The sequence below is a fragment of the Grampus griseus genome (genome assembly GCF_964374135.1).
Source record: "Grampus griseus genome assembly, chromosome: 8".
Classification (NCBI taxonomy): Eukaryota; Metazoa; Chordata; class Mammalia; order Artiodactyla; family Delphinidae; genus Grampus; species Grampus griseus.
This window is the reverse complement of record NC_139002.1, coordinates 67288564-67313704: the sequence shown is the minus strand read 5'-3', so window position 1 is coordinate 67313704 and position 25141 is coordinate 67288564. Positions and strand designations below refer to the sequence as shown.

The 25141-nt window shown below is 47.3% G+C and overlaps 1 protein-coding gene across 5 annotated transcripts in view; it reads right to left on the bottom strand.

The window, feature by feature from the left end:
• The window catches only part of MICAL2 (microtubule associated monooxygenase, calponin and LIM domain containing 2), a gene marked incomplete at its 5' end in the record, with an annotated part of 88350 nt that overhangs the window by 46443 nt on the left and 16766 nt on the right, over positions 1 to 25141 (bottom strand). For all 5 annotated transcript variants that reach the window (XM_082660241.1, XM_082660242.1, XM_082660243.1 and 2 more), the window contains 4 exons: positions 842 to 997; positions 4827 to 4928; positions 6308 to 6424; positions 10321 to 10528. In XM_082660241.1, the coding sequence (XP_082516367.1) occupies positions 842 to 997; positions 4827 to 4928; positions 6308 to 6424; positions 10321 to 10528 (583 nt within the window). The remainder of the gene's footprint in view (positions 1 to 841; positions 998 to 4826; positions 4929 to 6307; positions 6425 to 10320; positions 10529 to 25141) is intronic.

Below are 25141 nucleotides of genomic sequence, written 5' to 3'. Positions count from 1 at the left end.
TACTTAATTGGGAGCAGGAATTTCATCCCTCTTCGCCCTCACCCTGCTTTATTTTTTCTCCACTATCCTTATAGACCACCTGACATGTTATTTGATTATTTTTGGTCCCTCCGCAACCCATAGAATATAAGCTCCAAGAGAGGGGGTTTGCTTGTTTTGTCCACTGCTCTATCTCACGCCCTTGAACAGCATTTGGCACATAGTAGGTGTTCAATAAATATCTGTTGAGTAAATGAATGAATCCCTTCTTTCTTCAAGTCCCATGGTTTGGGGACAACTGATGCCCCTGGGTGAGTGTCGTGCCCCACCCCCGCCCTGGCATCTGTGACTGTTCCTGAGGGAAAGGGCAGCGGGTGCACTGATAAAAGCACCTATGCTTCTTCAGGGACCACCCACAGGTTACTGGCTCCCCCTCAGAGCACTCCGGGATCTCCACATTGGCGTCGGGCCTAGATTCACCAGCCTGCATTAGGATGGTTTCCGTGGCTGTCCCTCCCTAGACAAGGAGCCACTATTGGGAGGGTACCGTGTCAACCTCGACTGTGTATCCCATGACATTGAGTGCGGGCATTCAATGGGCACTCAGTAAATGTCTCCTGAGTAAATAAATGTTTATCTATTTTCATGTACAACATCTAGAACTTTCCCTCAAGAATCCCTCTTGTCCCCGAAGGAATCCTGCCCATTATTAATCCTAAAGAGAAATCCCTGCTTCCACTTTATCAGCGTGAGTCTCCCGTTCCCAAGAGCTGGGAAAGCTGAGTGCCCTCCTCCCCCAAGCCCTGTACGCTACAGAGAAGCATGGACGATGGCCTGGTTTGGAGAAAGGTGAGGGTCCCACCTGTTTCTTCTTTAAGATCCTGAAAAAATTTCTGATTGAAGATGAAAGCCACGCCGCTAATCTCTTCCACCTTGGCCTCAGCTGTGCTGTTTCTGTTTATGAAGTTGGCGGTGATCGCAATAGCCAGCTTCCCACGGAATTCTTTTCTTCTGAACCCTGTGGGAGGAAAATGGGAAAAGTGGGTCTTTCTTCTGGATTTGGTGTGAAAACTGGAAAAGATTACTGAGAAAGCTATTCTCAGATGGCTGACAGGCCAGTGAAACCAGAACTTTGGATCTAGAGAACAGGCGGCAGGCAGAAATGCTGAGGTTTGTCCCCGAGGAGAAAACCCGTTGGAGGCCTTTCAAAGTCTGTGGGACTTTTTCCTTTTCTAAAATCTATAGGACCAATTATCCTGGTTAGGCTTCCACAAACAAAAGGCTAAACTGTGCTTCTCCCATGGGCAATCACAGGGCTCATCCTTTAGAGGATGTGTTAGGCATTGCTGCAAGGAAGTCTCATGAAAGACTCATCTGCACTTTAAACTTATACAATTGAAACTACGTTGTCAGCATTTCTCACGGTTTCTTTTTTTCCCCCTTTAAACAGTAGAATTATGAGATTGAATTCCTGTGCAACAGAGATTTTAACAAATTTTCTTTCTACCTCCAGTCCATAGTGACTGGCACTTAGTACACAGTCAATAAATGTACAATGAATAGATGGAACTCTAACTTGCAATTATTTTAGTTCAGTGATTAATCGAGGCTCTTACAGTTTTCAACGGTATACATTGAAATCGCTTTTTAATGGCCGTAAGAATTCTGCACCCAATTATAATGTGGGGTTTTTTTTCCTCCCACGCCGACAGGCAATTCCAGGACAGCGGCTGGGTGTCCTACACTTCAACTCAATTCTGACACATCTACTCAGAGATGGCATCAGATCCCACAGGTTAAGGGCTCAGTCCCACCAGATTGCCCCCCACTTCAGATGCCAATTATAAGCCCATGTTGTCACCTGTGCTTCTGACTAACCAGCTATAGATTGTAGGTTCAAGGACTCCCTCCTTGGATTTGATTAATTTTCTAGAGTGGCTCTCAGAACTCAGAGAACATTTTACTTCCTAAACAACTCGGGAACAGCCAGCTGGAAGAGATGCTTAGAACAAGTTATGGGGAAAGGGCATGGAGCTTTCACGCCCTCTCCAAACAACGTGTTCACCAACCCGGAAACTCTCCACACCATCTCCTTTGGGTTTTTGTGGAGGCTTCATTACAGATGTCGGATTGATTAAATCACTGGCCATTGGTGACTGAACTCAATCTCCAGCCCCTCTCCCCTCCCAGGAGGTCAGAGGGTGGGACTGAAAGTTCCAACCCTCTAATCACTTGTTTGGCGCCCCTGGCAACCAGTCCCCTCCCTTCCTTAGGTGCTTTCCAAAACTCTCTTCATTAACATAAACTCGGTGTGAAAAGAAGCTTGTTATGAATAACAAGACACCCATTTCACCCTTATGGCTCTGAACTGATTTCAGGAACCACGGACAAGAGGCCAAATATCATAACAAAAAATGCTCCTATTTGCCCTTATCGCTCAGGAAATTCCAAGGGTTTGGGTAGCTGTGCCAGAAAGGGGACGAAGACCAAATATAATTGCCTTATTATAAACCACACTATCACAGGCAGTTGCCCAGAGGATCACAAGCAGGTGGTCCCATTTCAGTGGACCACCTCCTCCGAATCCCTTTTCTTTTTAGCATCTGTCTTTTCCTGTAGCCCTGAACTTCCCCTCCATCCCAGGTACTGCTGTTTACTTTGCTTAATGCAAGGCATTTGTCTTGCTAGCAGACAGAACCATTGGCTTCAGCACCTGTGGGAATTCCCCTCACATTGGCTTACCAGACACTGAAGCCTCTTGGCGATTCCCACACTTCTTTGTCAAAAATCCCTTTGACTAAAAAACTTGGGTTGGGATTCCCTGGTGGCGCAGTGGTTAAGAATCCGTCTGCCAGTGCAGGGTACACGGTTTCGAGCCCTGGTCCGGGAAGATCCCACATGCCGCGGAGCAACTAAGCCCGTGCGCCACAACTACTGAGCCTGCGCTCTAGAGCCCATCAGCCACAATTACTGACCCTGTGTGCCACAAGTGCCAAAGCCCGCGTGCTTAGAGCCCATGCTCCGCAACAAGAAGCCACCGCTATGAGAAGCCCGCACACCGAAACGGAGAGTAGCCCCCGCTCGCCATGACTAGAGAAAGCCCGCGCGCAGCAACGAAGATCCAACACAGCCAAAAATAAAATAAATTAATTTAAAAAAATAACCTTGGGTTTCTATACATTACTCCCTCATTTTGGTTCTTCATTAGACCTTTGTGGAAATGGTCAAAATGGCCACTAGTCTCTAGTATCTAACTGGGGTGATTCTGCCCCCCAGGGGCATTTGGCCAAGTGTGGAAATGGTTCTGGTCGCCACAACTGAGGGTGCCGCTAAGCATCCTACAACGCACAGGACAGTCCCCACCACAAAAACTGGCCCCCAATTGCCAATAGCGCCCATTGAGAACCCTGCTCTAGTCTGCTTACCTGGTCCTCAGTTGCTCAAGTGGTTCTCCCCCTTCCTGCCCTGCTTTTCATGTTCACAAAATATCAAACCATCCCTCAAGGTGATCATGGATCCTGGATTTTTATATTCACACTTACAGTTTTCTCAAACCATCAGAATGGGCTCAAAAATTCTAATAGTACAGCATTCAGGTTGGCAGCTTAAAAGTTTTGTTTGATATCCGTTATTGATTGCTTGGGGCGAGGGAGTGGGTATGGAAGTGAAGAAAGAGGAAAGGAGCAGCGGGTGTATAGCAGGTGGGAAGTGCCTCAGCTAGGCAGACTACGTATGCATCCTGAGTTCTGTGAGATCAGCCCTAGTTTAGGGAGGGTGTTCTGTCCTCAGAGAAGGTGCCCTCCCCAGCAGACATCTGCAGCCTGCAGCCCTTGAGCAGGACAAGCTCAAAATGCAGACCTGTCGGGCTTCCCTGGTGGCACAGTGGTTGAGAGTCCGCCTGCCGATGCAGGGGACACGGGTTCGTGCCCCGGTCCGGGAAGATCCCACATGCCGCGGAGTGGCTGGGCCCGTGAGCCATGGCCACTGGGCCTGCGTGTCCAGAGCCTGTGCTCCGCAGCAGGAGAGGCCACAACAGTGAGAGGCCCGAATACCGGGAAAAAAAAAAAAAAAAAAAGCACACCTGTCCCCAGCGCAAGAGATGCCATGTGGGACCACTTTGTCCTCAACCCAGGGTCTTAAATTAGTACAGCTGGTGCAAGTTAGTATAACCTGTGCACCAATTAACCTTGGGGCTGGGGTGGAGGTGATTGAAGGCATTTCTCCACAATGGCATTTCTTCCTCTCTCAGCCGGAATAGATTCTTCCCTAAAAACATGTTAACACTTCCAAATTTAGAAGTAGAGAGGCACTGTTTTGTTCTTTGACAGTTTGGGCAAAACTTATCTTACTGCCCAGCAGTGAGCATGCTTTAAAGTTATGAGAAGAGATGGGGTTCTCCTTCTGGGGTATTATACTTCACAGTAAACCAGAACCATGAAGAGTATGAAAATGGTTCTCTTAGTTGGAAGAAGTAAGTATGAAAGCGCTTAGCACCATGGCTTTCACACTGGCAGATGCTTAGTAAATGTATGTTGATTTTTTCTTTTAATTTCCGTGGTGCTTTTCTTTTATAAAACATTTTTACATTTTCCCAGCCCTTATAGCAATCTTCTGAGAGGTTCTATTATCCATATTTTATAGTTGGGAAAACAGAGGTTCAGAAAGTATTAAATGGCTGTTCTCTAAACACGCAGCCTCACGCACAGCAGGGCAGTCTGGCCTTCTATCAAGACCCCCATCAGCTTTGGCACCTGCCATCTTGCCCCCCTTCTCCACACCCTTCCTGATATACCCTTTCCCACTCCCATCCCTCCATCCTCAGCCCCAGGAAGAAGAAGAGTCTTCACCTTCCAGCGTGTTCCTGCGGCCATCAGCTCCAATGATGACATCAAACTCAAACTCTGACAGAGAGTGGTCTCCAGGGAGAAATTCTGCCCGCCAGCCAATTTCTGCCAGGACAGAAAAATGAGATGAGTTGGCAGTGAGAGATGGCAGGACAGAGTGATTACATGCCCTCTGTGTTGGTCGTGAGAAATGGATAACGCCACAGGTACGGGCACCCCAGACAGAGGCTCCAGCGGAAAGACCCAAGCTGTCCAGATTCACACTTGAATTTGGAGTCCTTCTGGCTTTAGCTTCAGTTCAATTCAGGACAAGGTAAACCAGCAGTGCTAACTCCACGCCTGGTTTTACTGGTTTCTATAAAGGGTGGGAGTCTATCCTAACGATCCTCACACCAGTCTCACTTGCACCTTATTTATCTCAACAGATTCTACCATGTTCTCTCTGTATCCCCCCATTCCTTGGTCCCCTCCCATTGCTAAACAGAACTAAAAGCTTGTGCAGGGTATAATGAAACCAGCGTGAATTACTACTTTATTATGCTCAAACGTTCTTGTTGGGCAATACACAGTCTTTTATGAAACCATTTTCAGGTGCAATCTTGCTGGTTACCCATAATTAGGATTTAACACCCACTAGGGGTCTGGGAAAGGTTAAGAGCACACAGGTCTCAAAGTTAAATTACAGCTGCTGTCCTGCCGCAAAAGCCAACTAACATCTCCCCTAAATTCTCAATATTCTGGGCAGAGGATGGGAGAAATCAGAGTTGTAACCTGCATGTGAAACTATGAGGTCCCTGACATGAAGCTGGACCAAAAACTGAAAGCCCGGCCCAGCAGCAGAAGAGTTTGATAGTAAGCAAGATACAGAGGCATCATGAACAAGCTCTCTCACCATGATGTATATAAAAGATCAGAATTTATATAAATATACTAATAGGAACAAGAGATGAATTACTAAATAAGACATACCTACAATGGGTGAATTTTGTGGTTTGTAAATTATTCTTCAATAAAGCTCAAAAATATTATATACTAAATAATATTTTGAACATTTATTTCATATTTGCTCTAGAAACTTCACTTTCTTTACTGGATTTTAAAATATCATGTGGGTATAATAAGTGTATCCACATATCTATGTGTGTATACGCACAGCTTGAAGAGTATGCGAATGAACTTTACCAGACAACCGAATCTGTGTCTTTTTCCTACTTACTACTTAGACTTCATCTGTCAAACTACCGCCTCGTAGTGACAGGGTAACCAAATTATATGTTAAATACTTAATAATAAATCCCCTGGGAGCTGAAGAGCAAAGCTCAAGTGACAGCAATGGTCCACAAAGGTAAAAGATCCTTTGATGAAATTATGCCAAACGGCTCTCAGTAAGAATAACCTTAACAGGAACGTCCTCTAGGAGCTGCAAATATGATTTCCGTTTTGCAATATCTGATTTCTAGACCAAAAGGAAAATTATACTGTACTTTGATTTTCTTGATCTTCAGGAGGCTCTAGGACCTTCACGAACTCCACATTCACATGGATTTCAACCCCCAATATCAAGGCCACCTTGAACAGGATGAGCTGCAACTGACGAATACCTGAGGGGAAGAGATGAACTGTCAGTAGCAATGTCTGAGTGCCTCCTGTATACAGAACACTGTATTATCACTGTCAGTGATTTCTGAGCATAGCAATATAGAGGCATGCCTCCTTTTATTGCACTTTGCTTTATTGCACTTCCCAGATATTACATTTTTTACAAATCGAAGGTTTAAGGCAACCCTGCATCAAAGCAAGTACTCCCGGTGTCATTTTGCCAACAGCATTTGCTCATTTTGTATCTCTGTGTCACGTTTTGGCAATTCTAGCAATATTTCAAACTTTTTCATTATTATTATGCTTGTTATGGTGATCTGTTATCAGTGATCTTTGATGTTACTATTACAAGAAGATTACAACTCACTGAAGGCTCAGATGATGGTTCGCATTTTTTAGCAATAAAGCATTTTAAAGTTAAGGTATTTACATTGTTTTTTAGACATAATTCTGTTATGTGTATATACTGAAAAGACTATAGTATAGTGTAAATATCACTTTTATATGCACTGTAATTCATGTAACTCACTTTATTGGGATATTCGCTTTATTGCGATGGTCTAGAACTGAACCTGCAATTTCTCCAAGGTATGCCTGTACCAATAACGATCATTACTGAGCACTGATTATGTGCTAAGCACTCTGTGTTCTCTCATTTAACCCTTACAGTGCTTTCTCATTTAACCCTTACAGTGGCCCTTCGGAGTAATTATTCTCGTTTTATTTTTTTTCTAATGAAAAAAAAATTTTTTTTTTTTGGCTTGCCGGATCTTAGTTCCCCAATCAGGGATTGAACCCGGGCCCTTAGCAGTGAAAACGTGGAGTCCTAACCACTGGTCACCAGGGAATTCTCTATTCTCATTTTAGAGGTGAGAAATTAAGGCTCAACAAGCCTAAGTGACTTGCTCAAGCTCACACAGGAACAAAACTGGAATGTGGACCCAGATCTGTTTCCGAGACTGTGCTCTAGCTGTTAGGTAATCCTCTAATGATGGTGGCTCTCTCTTTCCTGCCTCCTTCCTGAACCGGGCTGTGGGTGTGATAAAGTGAAGATGGAAAGAGGCGTAAACAGAGAGACAGCAAAGAGCCAATACGTAAAGTCAGAGAGCAAACGGCTCACCCTGTGGGGGACTCTACCTAAGCTCTCAGCCATCCAGGGTAAGGGGTGGGGTGGTGACTCCTCCCCACAAAGCTGGGCTCATGGTTTCCCACCTCCTACCCACTCTCCTAAACTCCCCCAAGGAGTGGCTCCTTGTTTCTCTATTTTGTTCCTGCCATTGAGCACAAATGGGCATGCCTTCAAATACATTTCTGAGAGCATAAAGTTTCAAATTATCTGTGGGTCCCTCTGTATTTTGTGGGCTTCGCTCATTTAACATTTATTGAACAGCTACCATGTGTCGGGTGCCATGCTAGGCCCAGGAGACATGGAACACTGTCTAACAGAGGAAACATGTGTAAACAGAATGGGGCAGGGCTTGGGGGCTGGGGGCAAGGTGGGTTGCAGAACAGGCCCTGAGCTGCAGTCCTGAAAGCCAAGGGAGGAGGGACCAAGATACCAGATCCCATGGAGAGATTAAGAAAATGAAGACTACAGGAGGCCAGGGCACGGGAGGTTGGGAAGCGTCTGGAATTTCTTTAGCACAGTGGCGGGAAGAAATCAGACCGCAATGGAAGGTGGCATGAGTAGAAAGTATAGGCAAAGTCTATGTCGCCTCTTTCTAGAATAAACACTTTGAGATGAAGAAAAGTAATGGGCTCTATCAGAGGACTGGAGGGCAGTGTGAGGTAAGGGCAGGTGAAAGGAGGGAAGGAAAGCAAGAGGGCCTAGAGTTGGAGAGGAAGTGGCCAGCTCGGCCTCTGACCTCAGGGTGGGAGGAAGGAATGGGTACTGGGGAGAGGCGAGGGCAGGAGGAAGGAGAGGGGGCTGGGATGGGGAGTGCCCGTCAGCACTGGGAACTGGAGGAGGATGCCGACACAGGACAAGTGGGGAATTGCGGAGCAGTGCCGAGGACCAGGTCACAGCTGGGGCTGGAGACCATGGGTCAGTCTGAAAGGAAGCCGATCAGCTGGGGCTTAAAGAACCCAACCCACCTCCTGCCTGGAAACAGGCCGTGGGGGAGGCCTGGCCTCCCTTCATAGTTTCAACGTTCTTCGTCTGTCTGGTTTTGGCACCCAGTAGGTGCTCAATAAATTCTCCCTGCCTCTCTTCTCACAGGTATTAGAGCTGCCCTTGACAATGATCACTCTGAACGTTCCAGTCTCCGTTCCAGTCCTGCCAGTGCTTCTGCATGCTGGCATATTTCCAAGGACTAGGGGTTAAATGGGGCCCCCATTAATGAGGCAGTGAGGGGCTCCCGGCCGTCAAGGCAGCCTGGCAGCCTGGGACCTCCCAAGACCTCCTGATGCCCGGCTCTGCCTCTCAGCAAGGCTCGATGGGAAAGTGGTGCATAATGCTGTCATTCTAGATTGGTACCAATATACATTCTTCTGTGGGTGGTAAGGAATATCTGGAAAGCTGACACTGCAGCTTTCTGGGCAAATCCAAATTTCTTTCCAACGGACTCTTGGAATTTTCTCATCCCGGAGTGGGAACAAACCCTGGGCCACTGCTGGTAAGTTCTCCTGTATCTGACTGAATCACACCCTGTCTGGCTGATAATTCCCTCCAGTTGTTCCCGCCCTAACCCTACACCCTTTTCCCATCAGTGCCTGTGCTCATAAGAACATGGCTCTCAGGGTTCTCCTTCCACTCACTGGTTGAGAGATTGCAGCTCTGAATTAATTCTGGTTTAGGGATCCCGACTGCTTCTTGCTCACTGTACCCCATTGAATGCAAAGCACTTCCTGAGCACCTACGACCTGCCAGGCACAGACACAGCACATTTCACACGTGACCTCATTTAATCCTCTCGGCCCTCCTGGTAGGCAGGCATCAATCACATTTAGGGGAGACAAAACTGGGGCTGGGAGAAGATAAAGAATCTGAGCCAAGTCACACAGAAAACGGACAAGACAGATTTTGGACCCAAATCTGTTCAAATGCTTGAACTCTCTTTAACTTCCCTTTTATGAGTCATGATTGCTGTATATAAAATGGCTCAAGACCTCCTCCCTGCAGAGCATGAGGAGGGAGGCTGCTCTTCCAAAGCCTGTCTGCACAGATCTTGCCTCGAGAGACCCAGGCCTAAGTAACGTCAGAGCGGGAGGCCTCGGTGCTCACCTTGCCCCACCTAAGCATTCAGGGATGGCCCGGGACCTGAAATCCACGCTCCCAATTCCCTTTCTTTTCTGGGTGAACCCCCATCACGATGGCCTCTCTCTTTTTAAAGTTCAAGGAAACCTGGTACAGGATCTGTCAATGGTGGCATTCCTCTGTTCTAAAACCTGCCCTGGTTCCCCAAACAGGCAACACGGTGTCCCAACTCCTTTACCCAAGAGGTCACTGACAACCTGGCCCACTGAATGGTTTTACGTGGCTCCCTCTTCTGAGCTCCTTTAGCAAGTCTGACTGCTCTGTTAAAGCACATTTTATTATTGACAGAATCTCAGTGAGTTCTCTGAGGGTGCAGACTCTGTTACTTACCTCTGCCTCTGTTTCCCATATTTCATTCATTCATTCAACAGAAGTCTATTGAGCATCTACTATGTGTTAAGTACTCTTTTATGCCCTGGAGATACTCTGGTGAATGAGACATACCATGATCCCTGGCCTCATGGTGCTTCCAGCCTAGTGGGGCACAGCACAGGGCCTGGAATTAAATGTCTGCCAGTTGGATGTGTGGAGCCCCCAGAGACCTGCAAGATGAAATATCCTGGGGTCTCCACAATGTGGAGATATACCCCACCCAGGGTCAGCCCCCTCCCCACATGGGGTATCACCAGTGGCTCCACTCACTGATATGGTCGATGGAGCCGGCACAGAACTTCCCATAGAACTTCTTGGCTCCCAGGCCTCGCAGGTCATGGATGGTGAAAGGCCAGAGGTGCAGCACGTTATTCCGGGAGAAGGTGTCCCTCTTCTCCACCACGACCACTTTGGCCCCCAGGTAGGCAAGTTCAATGGCAGTGCGCAAACCACATGGTCCTCCTCCAATGATGAGACACTGCAGAGGGGAGAGAGGAGAAAGGCACTCAGCAACCTCTAGCCTTGCAGACACAAGCCTCTAGTCAGCAGTGTAACTGGGGAGCAAACCCCCATCCACCCAAATCAACCAGTGAGTGCAAACCGAGCACCTGTTAGGACCCGCCATTCATCCATCCGATGTACATTACCTGTGGGCCTACCACACACCAGGCACTGTGCCAGACCCCGTGAGGGACACAGAGGTAAAAGGATTCGGGGGAGGCACAGTAAGATACACGTGAGGTTCAGAGTTAAACTGAACTGGGCTTAAATTCCAGCTCTGGCATTTAACCTCTTAGTTCAAGGTGGATGGAGAAAAGGACACTTTGGGGGAAAGGAGGGAAAGGAGAGAAAAGAGACAAGGGTTGGTCTGGAACTAGACGGCGAGAGTCTGAAGTGTCAAGTGAAAGAGTATATGGTCTTGGCCCTGTAGGCAATGGGGCCATGTGGGCAGAGGTGACAAAACAGGACTCTGTTCAAGTCCCATGCTAGGTCTCAACGGACCCTGTCACGCTGAACAAGACAAGAGTCCTTCCCCAAGGAAGCTACAGCCACTTAGGAAAGAAGGGAAGACACATAATGACCTACCGAACTAGTTATGCTGGGCAAAAGTCCTTCCATTCAAATAAAGTCTTATGTGCAGCACCAATCCAATAAAAACGGGAAAAGGGTGACATTCTGGCTGAGAGACATCCCCATGCAGCAGCCTGCCCTACTCCCAGGCAATTCCTGAACCACCTTCAAGAGGCAGGAGTTCAACTGGGGGGTCTAACTAACTGGGGATACCCCAGCAAAGTCACAGGGAAGGAGATCTGCATCCACACCCCACTGCTTGACATTGCACAGGCATCTGGAAACATCCCTTCTGCTTGGGATCAAAACTTATCTTAAAAAAATGCATTCCCCTTCCCCTAGCTATATTCCATCATCCAGTTGTCACTCATCTGGGGCCTCCAGACTCCCAAAGGGGAACTGCAAATAAGCATATCAGAAGCTCCCACACCACAATCAGTGTGGCTTACTTGTTGGAACCTCCCAGAGAGCTGGTGGAAACTCTGTTAGGGGAAATGAAGTCACCGCTGAGATACAATTCACTCCAGAGACAGGGAGCGGGTATGCAAATCCTTTTGCTTCCTTTCTGGTTGGAGCTGACTGCAGAGAACCAACTCCCCCAAGCACAGCTTCCCTCTTTATCTCACACCCCAAACAGCTCCTCTGGCTCAGACATCGCCAGACCATGACGGGCATTTCAAAGCAAGACTCCAAACCCCGACACTCTGAGGTTGGCTTCGGGGTTAAGTCTAGATTCACTGCATTTCTTTGCAGTTAGCGCATCTTTTCCTGTTTGCTGAGTTCTGTCACTCCCGGGCCAGGGATGGAGTGGGGTGGGAGGATGTGGGGTGAAGAAGGGCAGGAAGGGCAGGAGGGCAGGAGGGGAGCCCTCCTGCATCCTTCTATCATCCACCAGGCCTGACCCAGCACCGCTCCCGGGGCCAGGCAGGGGATCCCATTCCCACCAGTTGGGGGTCTGCTGTACATTTCTCACGCAAACAGTAGCTGGCGTACCATTTCTGACCCTCCCAGCTAAACCTGAAATCCCACTGATGAAAGCTCAGTTTTCCCACCACCCTGGGCGCCAGCTCATACTTCGGGCCTGAAATTTCAGAGACGCCAGTCATACCCAAAGCAAATACCAATGGGCCTAATTACATAAAGGGAGAAAATTCGGTACAGATGTTATCAAGACAGGAGAGAAGGCTTGTTGGCCGAGGCCAGGCCCGTTCCTCTAGGAGCACACTTGTTATGATTAACATGGGAACTCGGAGTTCTGACAAGAAGCCGAAAACCGCGGCTGCTACGTGCCTGGGCAGAGGAGCGGGCAAGAAGAGGGCTCCCCTGGCCTGCCCATGGTTGACGCTCTGGATGGCGAGCATAGTGCAAACAGACCACGAACGCAAAGCATTGCGATAACTCAATCCAGAGGAACTCTCCACCTTTCCCAGACGCATCCGGGCTTCACTGCTAAGGACTCGGTGCCAAGGAACAAAAATTTTTCATTAAAACTCAGCCTTGAGGCCGAGCCCCAAATTAGATTATACATTCCTCCCACAGGCTCTGTCCTTAGTGCTACCCCAGAACTAAGCTCCACGTGTTATAATTATCTGCATCTGATTCCCAGGCCAGTGCAAAAGCTCCTCAAAAGCTGTCCTCATGTCCAGTACAGGGCCTGGCACACAGGAGGCCTCAATAAAGAACTGATGGATGAAGGAACGTCCCACACCCTCACGGCCCACCCAGTTCTTGCTGTCCGACTGTAACAAGGATGTTCGGTTCACGTCAGCTAGGGTTTATGTCTGCATTTCCCACCCAGGCTGGGGGAGCTGGAGTCTGCCAAGGCCACCAGGATCACGGATGTCAGCAGATCTGTGTGCTCAGGCGACATAAATTTATTACGCAGTGGGGAGCAGGGCAGATCCAACACCAGCAGGAAGTCCACTGTATAGATAAGCTTGGCAGTGCTTAGACCTCCACATTCGTGGAGAGAGACAAACACCACATGGAAAGATCATCTCTTTATTTATCAAAGGGTGGGAAGAGGGGATGAGGGGCCTCACCCACTGTCAAGGCACAGGGCTGGGGCAGCCCCATCTCACACAGGACCCCTGTGCTCTCCCAGGGGAGCCCTACAAGCACTACCCACTTCTTGGTGACACGGTGCATCTTCCAACCCCTAAATGGGTAGGTGTGCTGGGACTGGTGCCAGGAATTCTAGAAGGATCGGTCCCCGGAGGGAGCCGCTGAGTGGAGCAGGGGCTAAGCCAGGGTTAGCCGTCCGGAGGCTTGATTTCCACTTCTGAATTCTGCCTCCAGTTTCCTTGGGGGCTCCGTGTGCAGACAGCCCAGTGGGGTGGGGCAGAGAAAGCCAGCAAGCACTTGCAGGCAGCTGGCAGACCAGGGTCTGCCATTCACAAGCTCACTCACCCAGGCTCTGCCCCTCACTGAAAAGGATGATTATAGGATCTAAACTATACCACACTCAGCATTTTCTACTTGCGAGGCACTGTCCTAATCATTTCATGTATTTCATCCTTCCAACTGCCCTATCTGTGAGATAACTGTCATCACCGTCTCCACTTTGTACGTGAGGATACTGAGGCATCGAAAAGTTAAGCAACTTGCTCCAGGTACTGTTATTACCCCCATATTTGAGCTAAGAAATGGAGGCAAAAGAGGGTCAGAAATTGCTCTAAGGTGGGTCACCTAATGAGGAAGTGGTCAAGTTTGGACACGAACCCAGGCAGTGTGGGTCCAAAGCCTGTGCTCTGAACTGCTTGTCTAACCAGGAGGATGGACCACAGAGGGTGCGGTCAGGATGAAGGGAGGCCAGTTTTCGCTCCTTCCCTGCACCCAGCACACGTGGGCCTCCTGAATGGAGCTGTGTTCAGTCTGAGTGCACAGGGCCTCTGCATGGAAGGCCTGAGCCTGCGTCTGAGCTGAGCTTCCCTGGGATGGAAATTTATAGGCTGGACGAAGCTAGAGCCCCTGCAAGTCCTCGGAAGCCACTCAGGCAGGTGCCACAGCAGTGGTGGTTTGGGCATGGACAGTGGCAGCCTCTCTAGTGCCTCCGGAGACCTGGAAGCGAGCTGAGTGACACAAGGTCACGTGTGGTGTCGTCTCCCTGGTAGCGGCAGCCCTCCTGGCATGCTGACCCACAGGCCAGCTCCCCGGGCAGTGCTCTGGTTCCAGGGACGTGCCCTCGCGTTTCCTGGCGTGGCTTCGCAGGCTCACCAGCTCTTAGGGCAGGCCACTTATCTAAACCCAGGCAGGAAGGCCCTGACTATTACTGGGTTACCACAAGTAAAAACAGCTCATTCAGAATCGCAGGACAGAGAGTCATCAGGTCCTAGGTGCCTTCCACATGCTAATCCGGGGGCCTGGCCTCACAGCCTCACAGTGCTAAGTAAGGAGGGCTTAAGAGAGATGCAGCCCACTTGCGGCTCGAGCCGAGGATGGAGAAATCTCTGTGACCTGACTCTTCACAGCAACTTCAAGGGCCACTCTGGTGAGGAGCCAACCCTCATCTGACTTGACACGGCCCTGCCCCTGCCCTGGTCTGACTCTCCTGTATCTGGGTCACACCCAGTTATTTCTGGGTAACAATTACCACCACTTACTAACCTCAGAAATTTACAGAGAGGAAATGAAGAAAGATATCCTGTCCTCCCTGCCTGCTCTCAAAACAATAATATGAATTGCTCTGAGAAACATTCCATTCCTCTCTGTCCCTCCCTTTCAGCCTGAGCCGGTGCTCTAACCCTTGTATGAGCAACTATAACCAGTGACCACGGGGTCTGGATTTTCAGGGACAGTTTCATTTGCAAACGTCCTGTCCCTGGGCCTTGTGAGTACACTCAGATTGGACCCCCTGTTTGGGAATCAGAAGTACAATCATCAAGGCTGTGCTTCCTGCCTCTGGGTGCTGTTCATACCTCCTGTATCTCCCCCCCATCTAAGGCATGAGTTCCCAGGAATTTCCCCCACCAACGGAAGAGATCAGCAGCCCACGACTCCTTTCATTTCAGATGCCAAAGTGTGTCATCAACAGTGCCAACTCTGTCCCACCTTTGCACGTGCCTGGCCATCCCATATTGGGAAGAGAAAGAGTAGTGACAGTATTGATAATAGCAATAATAAAACTCAGAGCTCCCACTTACTGCCTGCTTCTACTGTGCAAGAACTGTGCTAAGCACTTTGTAACACAGGCACCTCATTTCCTTCCTACAATAACCCTGAACCGGGCATAATTCGTCACCATTTGGCAGATGAGAAAATTGGAGTCTAGGAAGGTTAAATGACTTAACCGTGGTCACAGGACTAGGTTGACAACTAACCTCGGATCCCAGAGTTTGTACTTGAAATCACAATCCTATATAAATTCTTCCAGGTTACCTTGGGCCTTGTGTGGTAGTGTTAGCATGTTCCCTCCTCAACTAGATAGGTAAGACCATTGAGACCGCTCTGTGGGATGGCAGAGGATGCAAGAGAAGGTTCCCAAACCTCAGGAGGCTGTCTGGTTGGGAACTAGAGAAAGAGAAACAGAGACCGAGAATGCTAGATGGTTTGGGACCACCTGTGACTACTGGAGACATTTGTGGAAGGGACAGATTTGGTCAAGAAAGGGTCCCTCCAGGACACAGCCCATGAGACAACCAACCGCAATGAGAAGCCCGCGCACCGCAACGAAGAGTAGCCCCCACTCGCCGCAACCAGAGAAAAGCCCGCGTGCAGCAACGAAGACCCAACACAGCCAAAAATAAAATAAATAAATTTATTTAAAAAAAAGACCCTACGTGACACTGCCCTCCAATTTCCCTTCTGTTCAGCTCCTACCCACCGCCCTCCCTCTCTGCACTCCAGCCGTAAAGGTCTCCCTAAGCACACACAGGGTCTTTTCGCTTGCTTTGCACTCTGCCTGCGACATTCATATATATATATGGCTATTTTATAATACAAAAAAGGGAATATATTGCAGAAAATATATAGGACTAGTTTTATTTTTCTTCATATTAACATCCAGCCTTCCAGCATTTTAAACGTTTGTAAATATTCCAAGCATCTACTTGTATATTTTTCCATGATGGATTTTTTTTCCCTGTTTTCAATCAAGTAGCTTTACAATATTTTTTGCAATATCTTATTATAAAAATTTTCAAATAAATAGAAAAGTTGAAAGCATTTTAGTGCACACCCAAATACCCACCACCTAGATTCTATGATTAGATTTTAGTCTCCTTGGTTTATCATATATCTATTCATCCATCCACCTCTCTACCCATTCATCAATTTAGCTTATTTTTTGGTGCATTTCAATGAAATTGCTGAATCAGTACATTCCTTCCCGAATACTTCAGGATACAAATCGAATTAACTAGAGTTCAATAATTATTAAAGTTCTTCACACCCTCTCAACATACACAAAAATACACTCAGAATGGTTTAAAGACTTAAACATAAGACATGGCACCATAAAACTCCTAAAAGAGAACATAGGCAAAACATTCTCTGACATAAATCATACCAACGTTTTCATAGGTCAGTCTCCCAAGAAAATAGAAATGAAAATGAAAATAAACAAATGGGACCTAATCAAACTTACAAGCTTTTGCACAGCAAAGGAAACCATAAACAAAACAAAAAGACAACCTACAGAATGGGAAAAAATATTGCAAATGATGCAACTGACAGGGCTTAATTTCCAAGATATACAAAATAGTTCATGCAACTCAACAACTAAAAAACAATCCAACTGAAAAATGGTCAGAAGACCTAAAGAGACACTTCTCCAAAGAAGACATACAGATGGTCAATGGGCACATGAAAAGATGCTCAACTTCACTAGTTATTAGGGAAATTAAAATCAAAACTACAGTGAGCTACCACCTCACACTGGTCAGAATGGCCATCATTAAAAAGTCTACAGGGCTTCCCTGGTGGCGCAGTGGTTGAGAGTCCGCCTGCCGATACAGGGGACACGGGTTCGTGCCCTGGTCTGGGAAGATCCCACATGCCGCGGAGCGGCTAGGCCCGTAAGCCATGGCCGCTGGGCCTGCGCGTCCGGAACCTGTGCTCCGCAATGGGAGAGGCCACAACAGTGAGAGGACTGCGTACCGCAAAAAAAAAAAAAAAAAAAAAGTCTACAAATAACAAATGCTGGAGAAGGTGTGGAGAAAAGGGAACCCTCCTACAGTGTTGGTGGGAATGTAAATTGGTGCATCCATTATGGAAAACAGTATGGAGGTTCCCCCCAAAAATAAAAATAGAGCTACCATATGATCCAGCAGTCCCACTCCTGGGCATATATGCAGACCAAACTATAATTCAAAAAGATACATGCACCCCTATGTTCATAGCAGCACTATTCACGATAGCCAAGACATAGAAACGACCTAAATGTCCATTGACAGATGAATGGATAGAGAAGATGTGGTACATGTATACAATGGAATATTACTCAGCCATAAAAAAGAATGAAATAATACCATTTGTAGCAACATGGATGCAACTAGAGATTATCATACTAAGTGAAGTAAGTCAGAAAGAGAAAGACAAATACCATATGATATCACTTGTATGTGGAATCTAAAATATGACACAAACCTATCTATGAAACAGAAACAGAATCAGGGACATAGAGAATAGTCTGGTGGTTGCCAAGGGGAGGGGGATGAGAGAGGGATGGATTGGGAGTTTGAGCTTAGCAGATGCAAACTGGTATATATAGAATGGATAAACAACAAGGTCCTACTGTACAGCACAGGAAACTATATTCAATACCTTGTGATAAACCATAATGGAAAAGAATATGAAAAAGAATGTATTGGGTTGGCCCAAAAGTTCGTTCGGGTTTTTCCATAAGATGTTATAGCAAAACCCAAACGAACTTTTGGGCCAACCCAATATATATATATGTATAACTGAGTCACTTTGCTGTACAGCAGTAATTAACACAACATTGTAAATCAACTATACTTCAATAAAAAATAAAAAAGGAATACATTATTCAAGTTTTTTCTTTTCAGGTAAAATTTACATACAAAAAATGTACACATCTAAACATACCATTTGCTGTGACAACATACGATACGTGTTGCTTCTTATAGCATCGGTTTTCTCCCCATCAATGGTCTTTCTTTAGTGGACCTGGTGAGTTCTTGTCCCTGGGCTCTGGTGCTGACATTTTGGTGTACACTGTTATCAGCAAGGAGCTTCTAGTCACAGGGGAGGGCTTGACCAGCCAGCTGCCTTGACTCCCTTTCCTCCCTTTGGGAGAGCAGAAGCCACAGGCCCTTCTAAGACGCACCCCCCCGCCCCGCCCCGAAAAAAGGGTGTGGAGGAATCTCACATTCCTTTAGGAGAAATAAGGGAAAGAGACTTCTGAGACGGGCTGAGTCTAGATATATTCAAAGTTAAAACTCTAGGGCCAAAGCGAGACAGTGGCATGGACATATATACACTACCAAACGTAAAATAGCTAGCTAGTGGGAAGCAGCCACATAGCACAGGGAGATCAGCTTGGTGCTTTGTGTCCACCTAGAGGGGTGGGAAAGGGAGGGTGAGAGGGAGGGAGACGCAAGAGGGAAGAGATATGGGGACACATGTATATGTATAAACTGATTCACTTTGTTATAAAGCAGAAACTAACACACCATTGTAAAGCAATTATACTCCAATAAAGATGTAAAAAAAAAAACAAAATAAAAAACCTCTAGGTTTTTTAATCCATATGTAGAGAAAAAAGTAGAGCTAAGATACACAAACAATCTAGCCTCCAGAAAGATACACAAGTTCATATTTATCACTTTCTCTCTTTCTTTTCAGTTACTTAGTGAGCTTTTGCTTTTAAACATTACAATGATAATAGCCAGCACTCAAAGTCCTTTATTCTCAACAACGCACACCCATCCTGCCAATTTCCCAGCTGTAACTTTTAAGTGCTGGAGCCAGAATTCAAACCCAGGTGCCTGGCTCCAGGAATCCTTCCTGCCTTTAACCACTGCTCTAGAGACCATTGCAGGGAGTTAGGGAGAGGGAGGTGGCAAGTGAGGAATCCCCACACCCTCCATTGCTCCATTTCTTAGTGATTTTTAATTCTTTTTCAAGTGTGTCTATCTGACCTCCTGTAACCTCTTCAAAAGTAGAGGTATGTCTGGCTCATTTTTGCATCCCAAGCAACTAGCCTGACCCAGGTTAAGTGTTCAGTGATGATTAGAAAAAAGGGAGGTGAGAGTACTCAGCAAGGCCCTGGGTGGACCAGTCTGGTGTGGTGGCAGTGACAGCAGCAGGCACTGGCAGGATCCAGTAGGAAAACTACAGCAATGGCAAGACACCCCTTCCCATCCAGGACTTAGTTACTTCTGAAAGGGGCCAACGTCATGGGTAACTCAATCCAATGAGAAAGGAGAACACAGGCTGAGTACCCACCTACACTTTCCCAGCCCAGAGAACCCAGCCAGGGCTGTGACCAGCAGCTGTCAAAATCCATCCAATGTCAAACATTTCCACTCAACAAGTGCCAAGACTGGGGGCCACTTAATGTCAGGAGAAGCATCTCCCGAGTATCTCACGTATGCCAGACCTGCAGCAGATGCTTTCTTTAAATCAACCAGCTCATTTCCATAGTGAAAGTGGCATTGCTTTTCCCGGTATATAGTTAAGAAACTGAGACTCAGAGGTGCTGTGACTGAGTAAAGCTGGCATTTGTTGAAGCCTAACTCTGTATCAAGTACTGACCTGAGTGCTTCAGATGTATTAACTTACTCAAACCTCACAATAACCCAAGATTAAGAAACCGAGGCACATAATGGTTAACTGGAGTGCCCAAGGTCACGTCGCAGGTAGGAAGGAGGAACTGGCATTCAGACGCAGGCTTCTAGCTCCGGAGCACAAACTCAGATCCACAGTGTTACACTGGCCTAAGATCACAGGGCTAATAAAAGGCAGAGCCAGGACTCACTACCAGATCCTCGTGACTCTGGCATTTGGCTCTTTCTTTTACATTGCCCTCGCTGCCACTTTTCTCCCAAGCGTTAGCGCCCGCTGCCCCTTTCTGGCCCCTCTTCTCTCCCTGGTGAGACTCCTCCACTGGTGCCACCTCATCCTATGACCACTCATGGCCACAGGCAAGGCTGACCCTATCGGGGGCAGCAGCCTTGTCCCAGGCTGGCCTCTACAGAAAGGCCACTGTGGGCCTGGTAACGGATCTGCATGAGAAGAGGCCAGGTGTTCGTTCCACGTTCACCGACTCCTATTGCTCTGAGGTCAGCAAAGGAGAGACTGTTTACCTGAGCCCAGCAGCTGTTTCTGCAGCCAGCTCAGAGCTGGGCTGAGAGTCCGAGGAGCACAAGGCCACCCCTGCCACTCCACAGCCATATCGGGACCAGCTAACCACCCCTCCAAGAGCCCTGGCATATTCCCCAAGAAGGAGGCAGCAGGTAAGAATACACTTATGAATATGCTGTAAGGATGTGCTGGCCTCCTTCTTATTCTCCTTTTGTAGGGTCTCTAGCCCCATAGGTAGGTGCTGAATGAATATGGCTGAGGGGTCTAAGCATGCCCTAGTTCAGGCATGCAAACAGGTCAAGACTTACCAGCCCTTGGATGGAACACCACCGAGAAACAGCATATATGGGTAGCGAAGTAAGGGACAGGTTCTGAAGCTGGCAGGCCATTTGCCAGCTGTGTGCCTTCGAGCACAGCAGCTTACTACACTCATTTCTCTTGACCTCAGTTTCCTCAACCCTAAAAGAGGAATAGGGTATTGCCTACCAACTACAGTTGTTATGGGGATGGAATTAGTAAACTGTAGAATTGTTCACAAAAGAGCCTAGCCTAGCACAGGAGAAGCAGTCAATAAACAATAGCAGTGGCTGACAGCTCCTCTCCTCCCTCCCTTCTTCCTGAGGAGCAGTCCTAGAATGAAATCAGCACTTGGATCCCTAAGAGATGTGGTCCAGTCCATCCAGGGATACGGATGCTGCGATCCCACCAGTTCAAAGGTTGGGAGTGGTTTGCATCCCTTGGGGCAGGCATACTGCCTTTATCAGGGCATCTTCAGCAAGTGGATGAACCTCACTTGTAGCCTGGGCACCCAAGAGGCAGCCGGGCTGCTGTCCCCTGCACTGGCGAGTTGCCCTGTGCCCCCTGAGCTCACAGGTACGTGCACCGTCTGACCTGGAAGGGACTTTAGATCACAAGTCAGTGCACTTTCTCTGTAATGAGCCAGATAGTAAATATTTTAGACATTTTTGTCAACCGCTGGCTTAGATCATCCTGTCTGACACTTCCTTCCCTACCGCTGCCTTCCCCTTAGGGGGCCCAAGAAAATATTCATGAGAGCCCAGAGGCCATTTTCAGATGGGTTCCCCTTGCCACTCCTGGGATGCCCTCCCGAAGATCTCTGCGTTCAGGTCTCAGCCCTAACATCACATTCCTCGGTAATACCTTCCCAGCCCCACCTCGTTTAATCCAACACATCTCCCTGTTTATTTTCTGCACAGTGCTTATCACAACCCTAAAGCTCTTTTTTATTTATTAACTAGTTCATTGTGTGTCTCTCCCTCTGGAATGTAAGCTCCACCAAAGCAGGGGCCTTTTCTCCCTCACTCATGCTGTATCCACAGGGGCCAGAATAGTCCCTGACCCATAGGAGGTGCCATGAAATATTTGCCAAATGAAGAAATGCATCAAATCATGCCTTTACCCCAAATCAGGATGCACACAGAGGCTAACGGAAGTGTCATAGCCAATATTTACTGAGACACTGTCTCAGGGGCTTTACATATAGTATCTTATTAAATGAGTCAGAAACTAACTTATGAGACAGCAACTATTTTCTCTCCCCATTTCTGATGAAGCTAAGGTCCCACGGCTCAAAGGCATGTATCTGGTAAGAGGCAAAGCTAAATTTCAAACCAAGGGGTCCAACTTTCAAATCTGGGGCCCAAACTATTAACTACCACCATTGCTTATTTTACCTGGGATTATATCAAGTTAGTATGTACACAGATTGTCTGCAGCTGATTAGACACGCTAATGGGCAGTGAAGTGTCTTTCGACTTGTCAAAAGTGGAGGGAAGACATTATTATCTAATATATGCAGTATATGGGACTTTTCTCATATTTACCGATGAAATAGCTAGGCTCAGATAGAGGGAACAACGTCAGATGTGACAAAGCTAGAGGTGACAGCAAATCTTAACATTTCCCAAGGGAAAATCCATCTGGTCAGTCGCACCTTGATCCACCTCCTGGAGGTGGGATATACGTCTGGTACCCAACCCACAGAAGACGGCTATACAGAAAAGTCCCATATCCCAATGTGGATCACCAGCTCCAGGAGACAAACCCTAGTGTATTTACGTTTAGAAGGCTATAGCATCTCACACGCCTTCCAGTCCAGGGAACCCCTTCTCACCAGTGTAATACAGTTTCGACTCCGTTTGCAACTGCTACAAAAGAAGTGAGCAGACTTACTCAGAGGCTCTTGACAGCTTCCAAGTGGGTCACTTTACAGTATAAAGTGGCTTGTAATTAAAGTGTTTTCAAAACTGTGAATAGATCACAGTGTCTAGACATTGGGAGACTCCAATGTTACTTACACCATCCTGCCCACCCATGTCTACAACCTGCCAAAGAACACACTATGTTTTCTTTATCAGAGCATCTTTAAGGACATGTTTCTGGAAAGCCTCTCCTCTCAGCCTGCTGGGAGCTGCTTGGGAATTCTTTCTGCCACCAAAAGGAAGGCATGCCTGGGCATCTAGGGCACCTGCTCTCTGGAGGCAGGCCTGGACCAGTGGAAGGACTGTGGCATCACCCCTCAGGGTGGCTGAGGAAGTCCACATATGGAAGGTGGGATTTCCGGGATCCGGATGTACTGTGTCATGGCTGTAACCCTCCAGGTAGAACAAACAAAGTGCTTCCCCAGCTTAAACACTGGGTGGGTGGGGTGGGGTAGAGGGGGAGCAAAGAGGTAGATGAGGTCATGGGTTACGCTCTGCTGAACTATTAAAAGGAAAATAAGGCATTTGGAAACCACTCTCCTAGCTCCCTGTAGTACCTGATCCTATCAAGAATAAACCAAGGAGAAAAGGATATCTATCATACATTTGGTCATTCATTCATTCAGAAAACACTCAAGGAACACCTTTTCTTAGGCGTCACGTTGGGTACTAAGGAAATGGGCTAGGAGATGGGCATGTCACATTTCCTGCCCACAGGTACTCCCACTTCAGCAAAAACAAAACAAAACAACAAACCACTGAGGGTTTCTGAGCAAGATGGAGTTCACTAACCACACACAGAGGGAAGAGGAAAGAGCAGAGGCAGGACCTAGAAGGCAGCCACTCTCAGGCTGGGTGAAGAGGTCCTGCTAGGTGGGATCGGAGAGGTGGGGTGGAGGAGACAAACCTACCCCAGAGAGGTTAACAAATTATAAATTCAGGTTTGAGGGGGTAGAAGGAGGAAGTGAAACTGACTCAGATTCTAAGACTGGGAGGGTGGTGCCAGTGTGAACTAAGACTGAAAGTCAGAAAGAAGAATACATTTAGGGAGTGGGAGGGAAGAGGAAGAGTGAAATTATGAATTTAGTTTCCAAGTTGTTGAGTGTCAGGTATCATAGAAAAATCCAGGCGGCATGGAGAAATCCCCATAGTTGATCCAGAGAGTAAAAGATACAGGTTTTTTAATAATAGTAACTTCTATTTAGTGGCGGTTTACTATGTAACAGGTATGGTACATGTCAATCTCATTTAATCCTAGCTGGAAACCTGTAAAGTGGGTATTATTATTATGCTCATTTTACAGATGAGGAAATGGAGGCTCTGAAATGTTAACTAACCTGCCCATGGTTGCAGGTATCTGACACCGGCCATTTATGCTCTTTCTACTATGCCTAGGGCCTCTGATTTTGGAGTCATTGCCCATAAGACAAGACTACATCATCCAAAGTAAGAGTGTCCAATAGAACCGAGTTTCTCAACTTTGGCACGATGGACATTTTGGGCTGCATCATTTTTTATAGTTGGGGGTGGGGACTGTCCTGTGAATTGCAGGGTGCTTAGCAGCAACCCTGGCCTTTCCCAACTAGATCACCTTCTCCCCCGAGCATGGCAATCAGAACCGTCTCTAAATATTGCCAAGTGTCCCTGGGGAGGCAAAATCACCACCAGTTAAGAACCACTGCAACAGAAATATAATGTGAGCCACACATTTAATTTTAAATTATCAGGTAGCCACAGTAAAATTAATTTTAATAATGTAATTTATTTAGTTCAATATATCTAAAATATTATTATTGCAACATGTAATCCATATGAAAAGTACTAATAAGCTATTATTATGCAACCTTTTTTTCATACTAAGTCTTTGAAATCAGGTGTGTATTTTACACTTACAGCACATCTCAGTTTGGACTTGTCACATGTCACATGTCCAAGCCACGTGGCTAGTGGCACCTATACTGGACAGCACAGATCTAGAGGAAAGAAGAAGGGGCTCACTAACCCACATTTATGAACGGTGGAGACAGAGGGACAAAAGGCAACACTGAACAACGGTCAGAGGGCAGAAAAGACAACTTCTGGGGATGCTGGCAGCTCAAGCTTTTCCTTTCCCTTTCGAGAACAGTCCCTGCCCACCAGCAACCCATCTACCCCATGGGATGGCGTGGGGCAAGTGGGGAGAGTGGAGGCAGGTACCTGGTAAAGAGAGATGGAGGGAAAACAGAGAGAGACCAGGGGAGGGGGCCCTGGGAAGCCCACCCACGCGGACAGTGGGAATCATTGAGGCTTTCAGGGAGGCAGCCACCGGAGGAGCAAGACAGAGACAGACAACTCATCCACAATCGGGAGACACCTAGTCACCTCTACCAGCAGCTGCTGACCCAGGGCTGATTCCAGCCCAAGTAACTCCTGAAACAAAGCCCTCAAAACCACAGCATCTGAGTCAATCTTGAGTCAGATACAGAAAAACCAAGACCCTCGCCTGGGACCACTCAGTAACGATCAACACATCTTTGGGGTAATTCAAATGG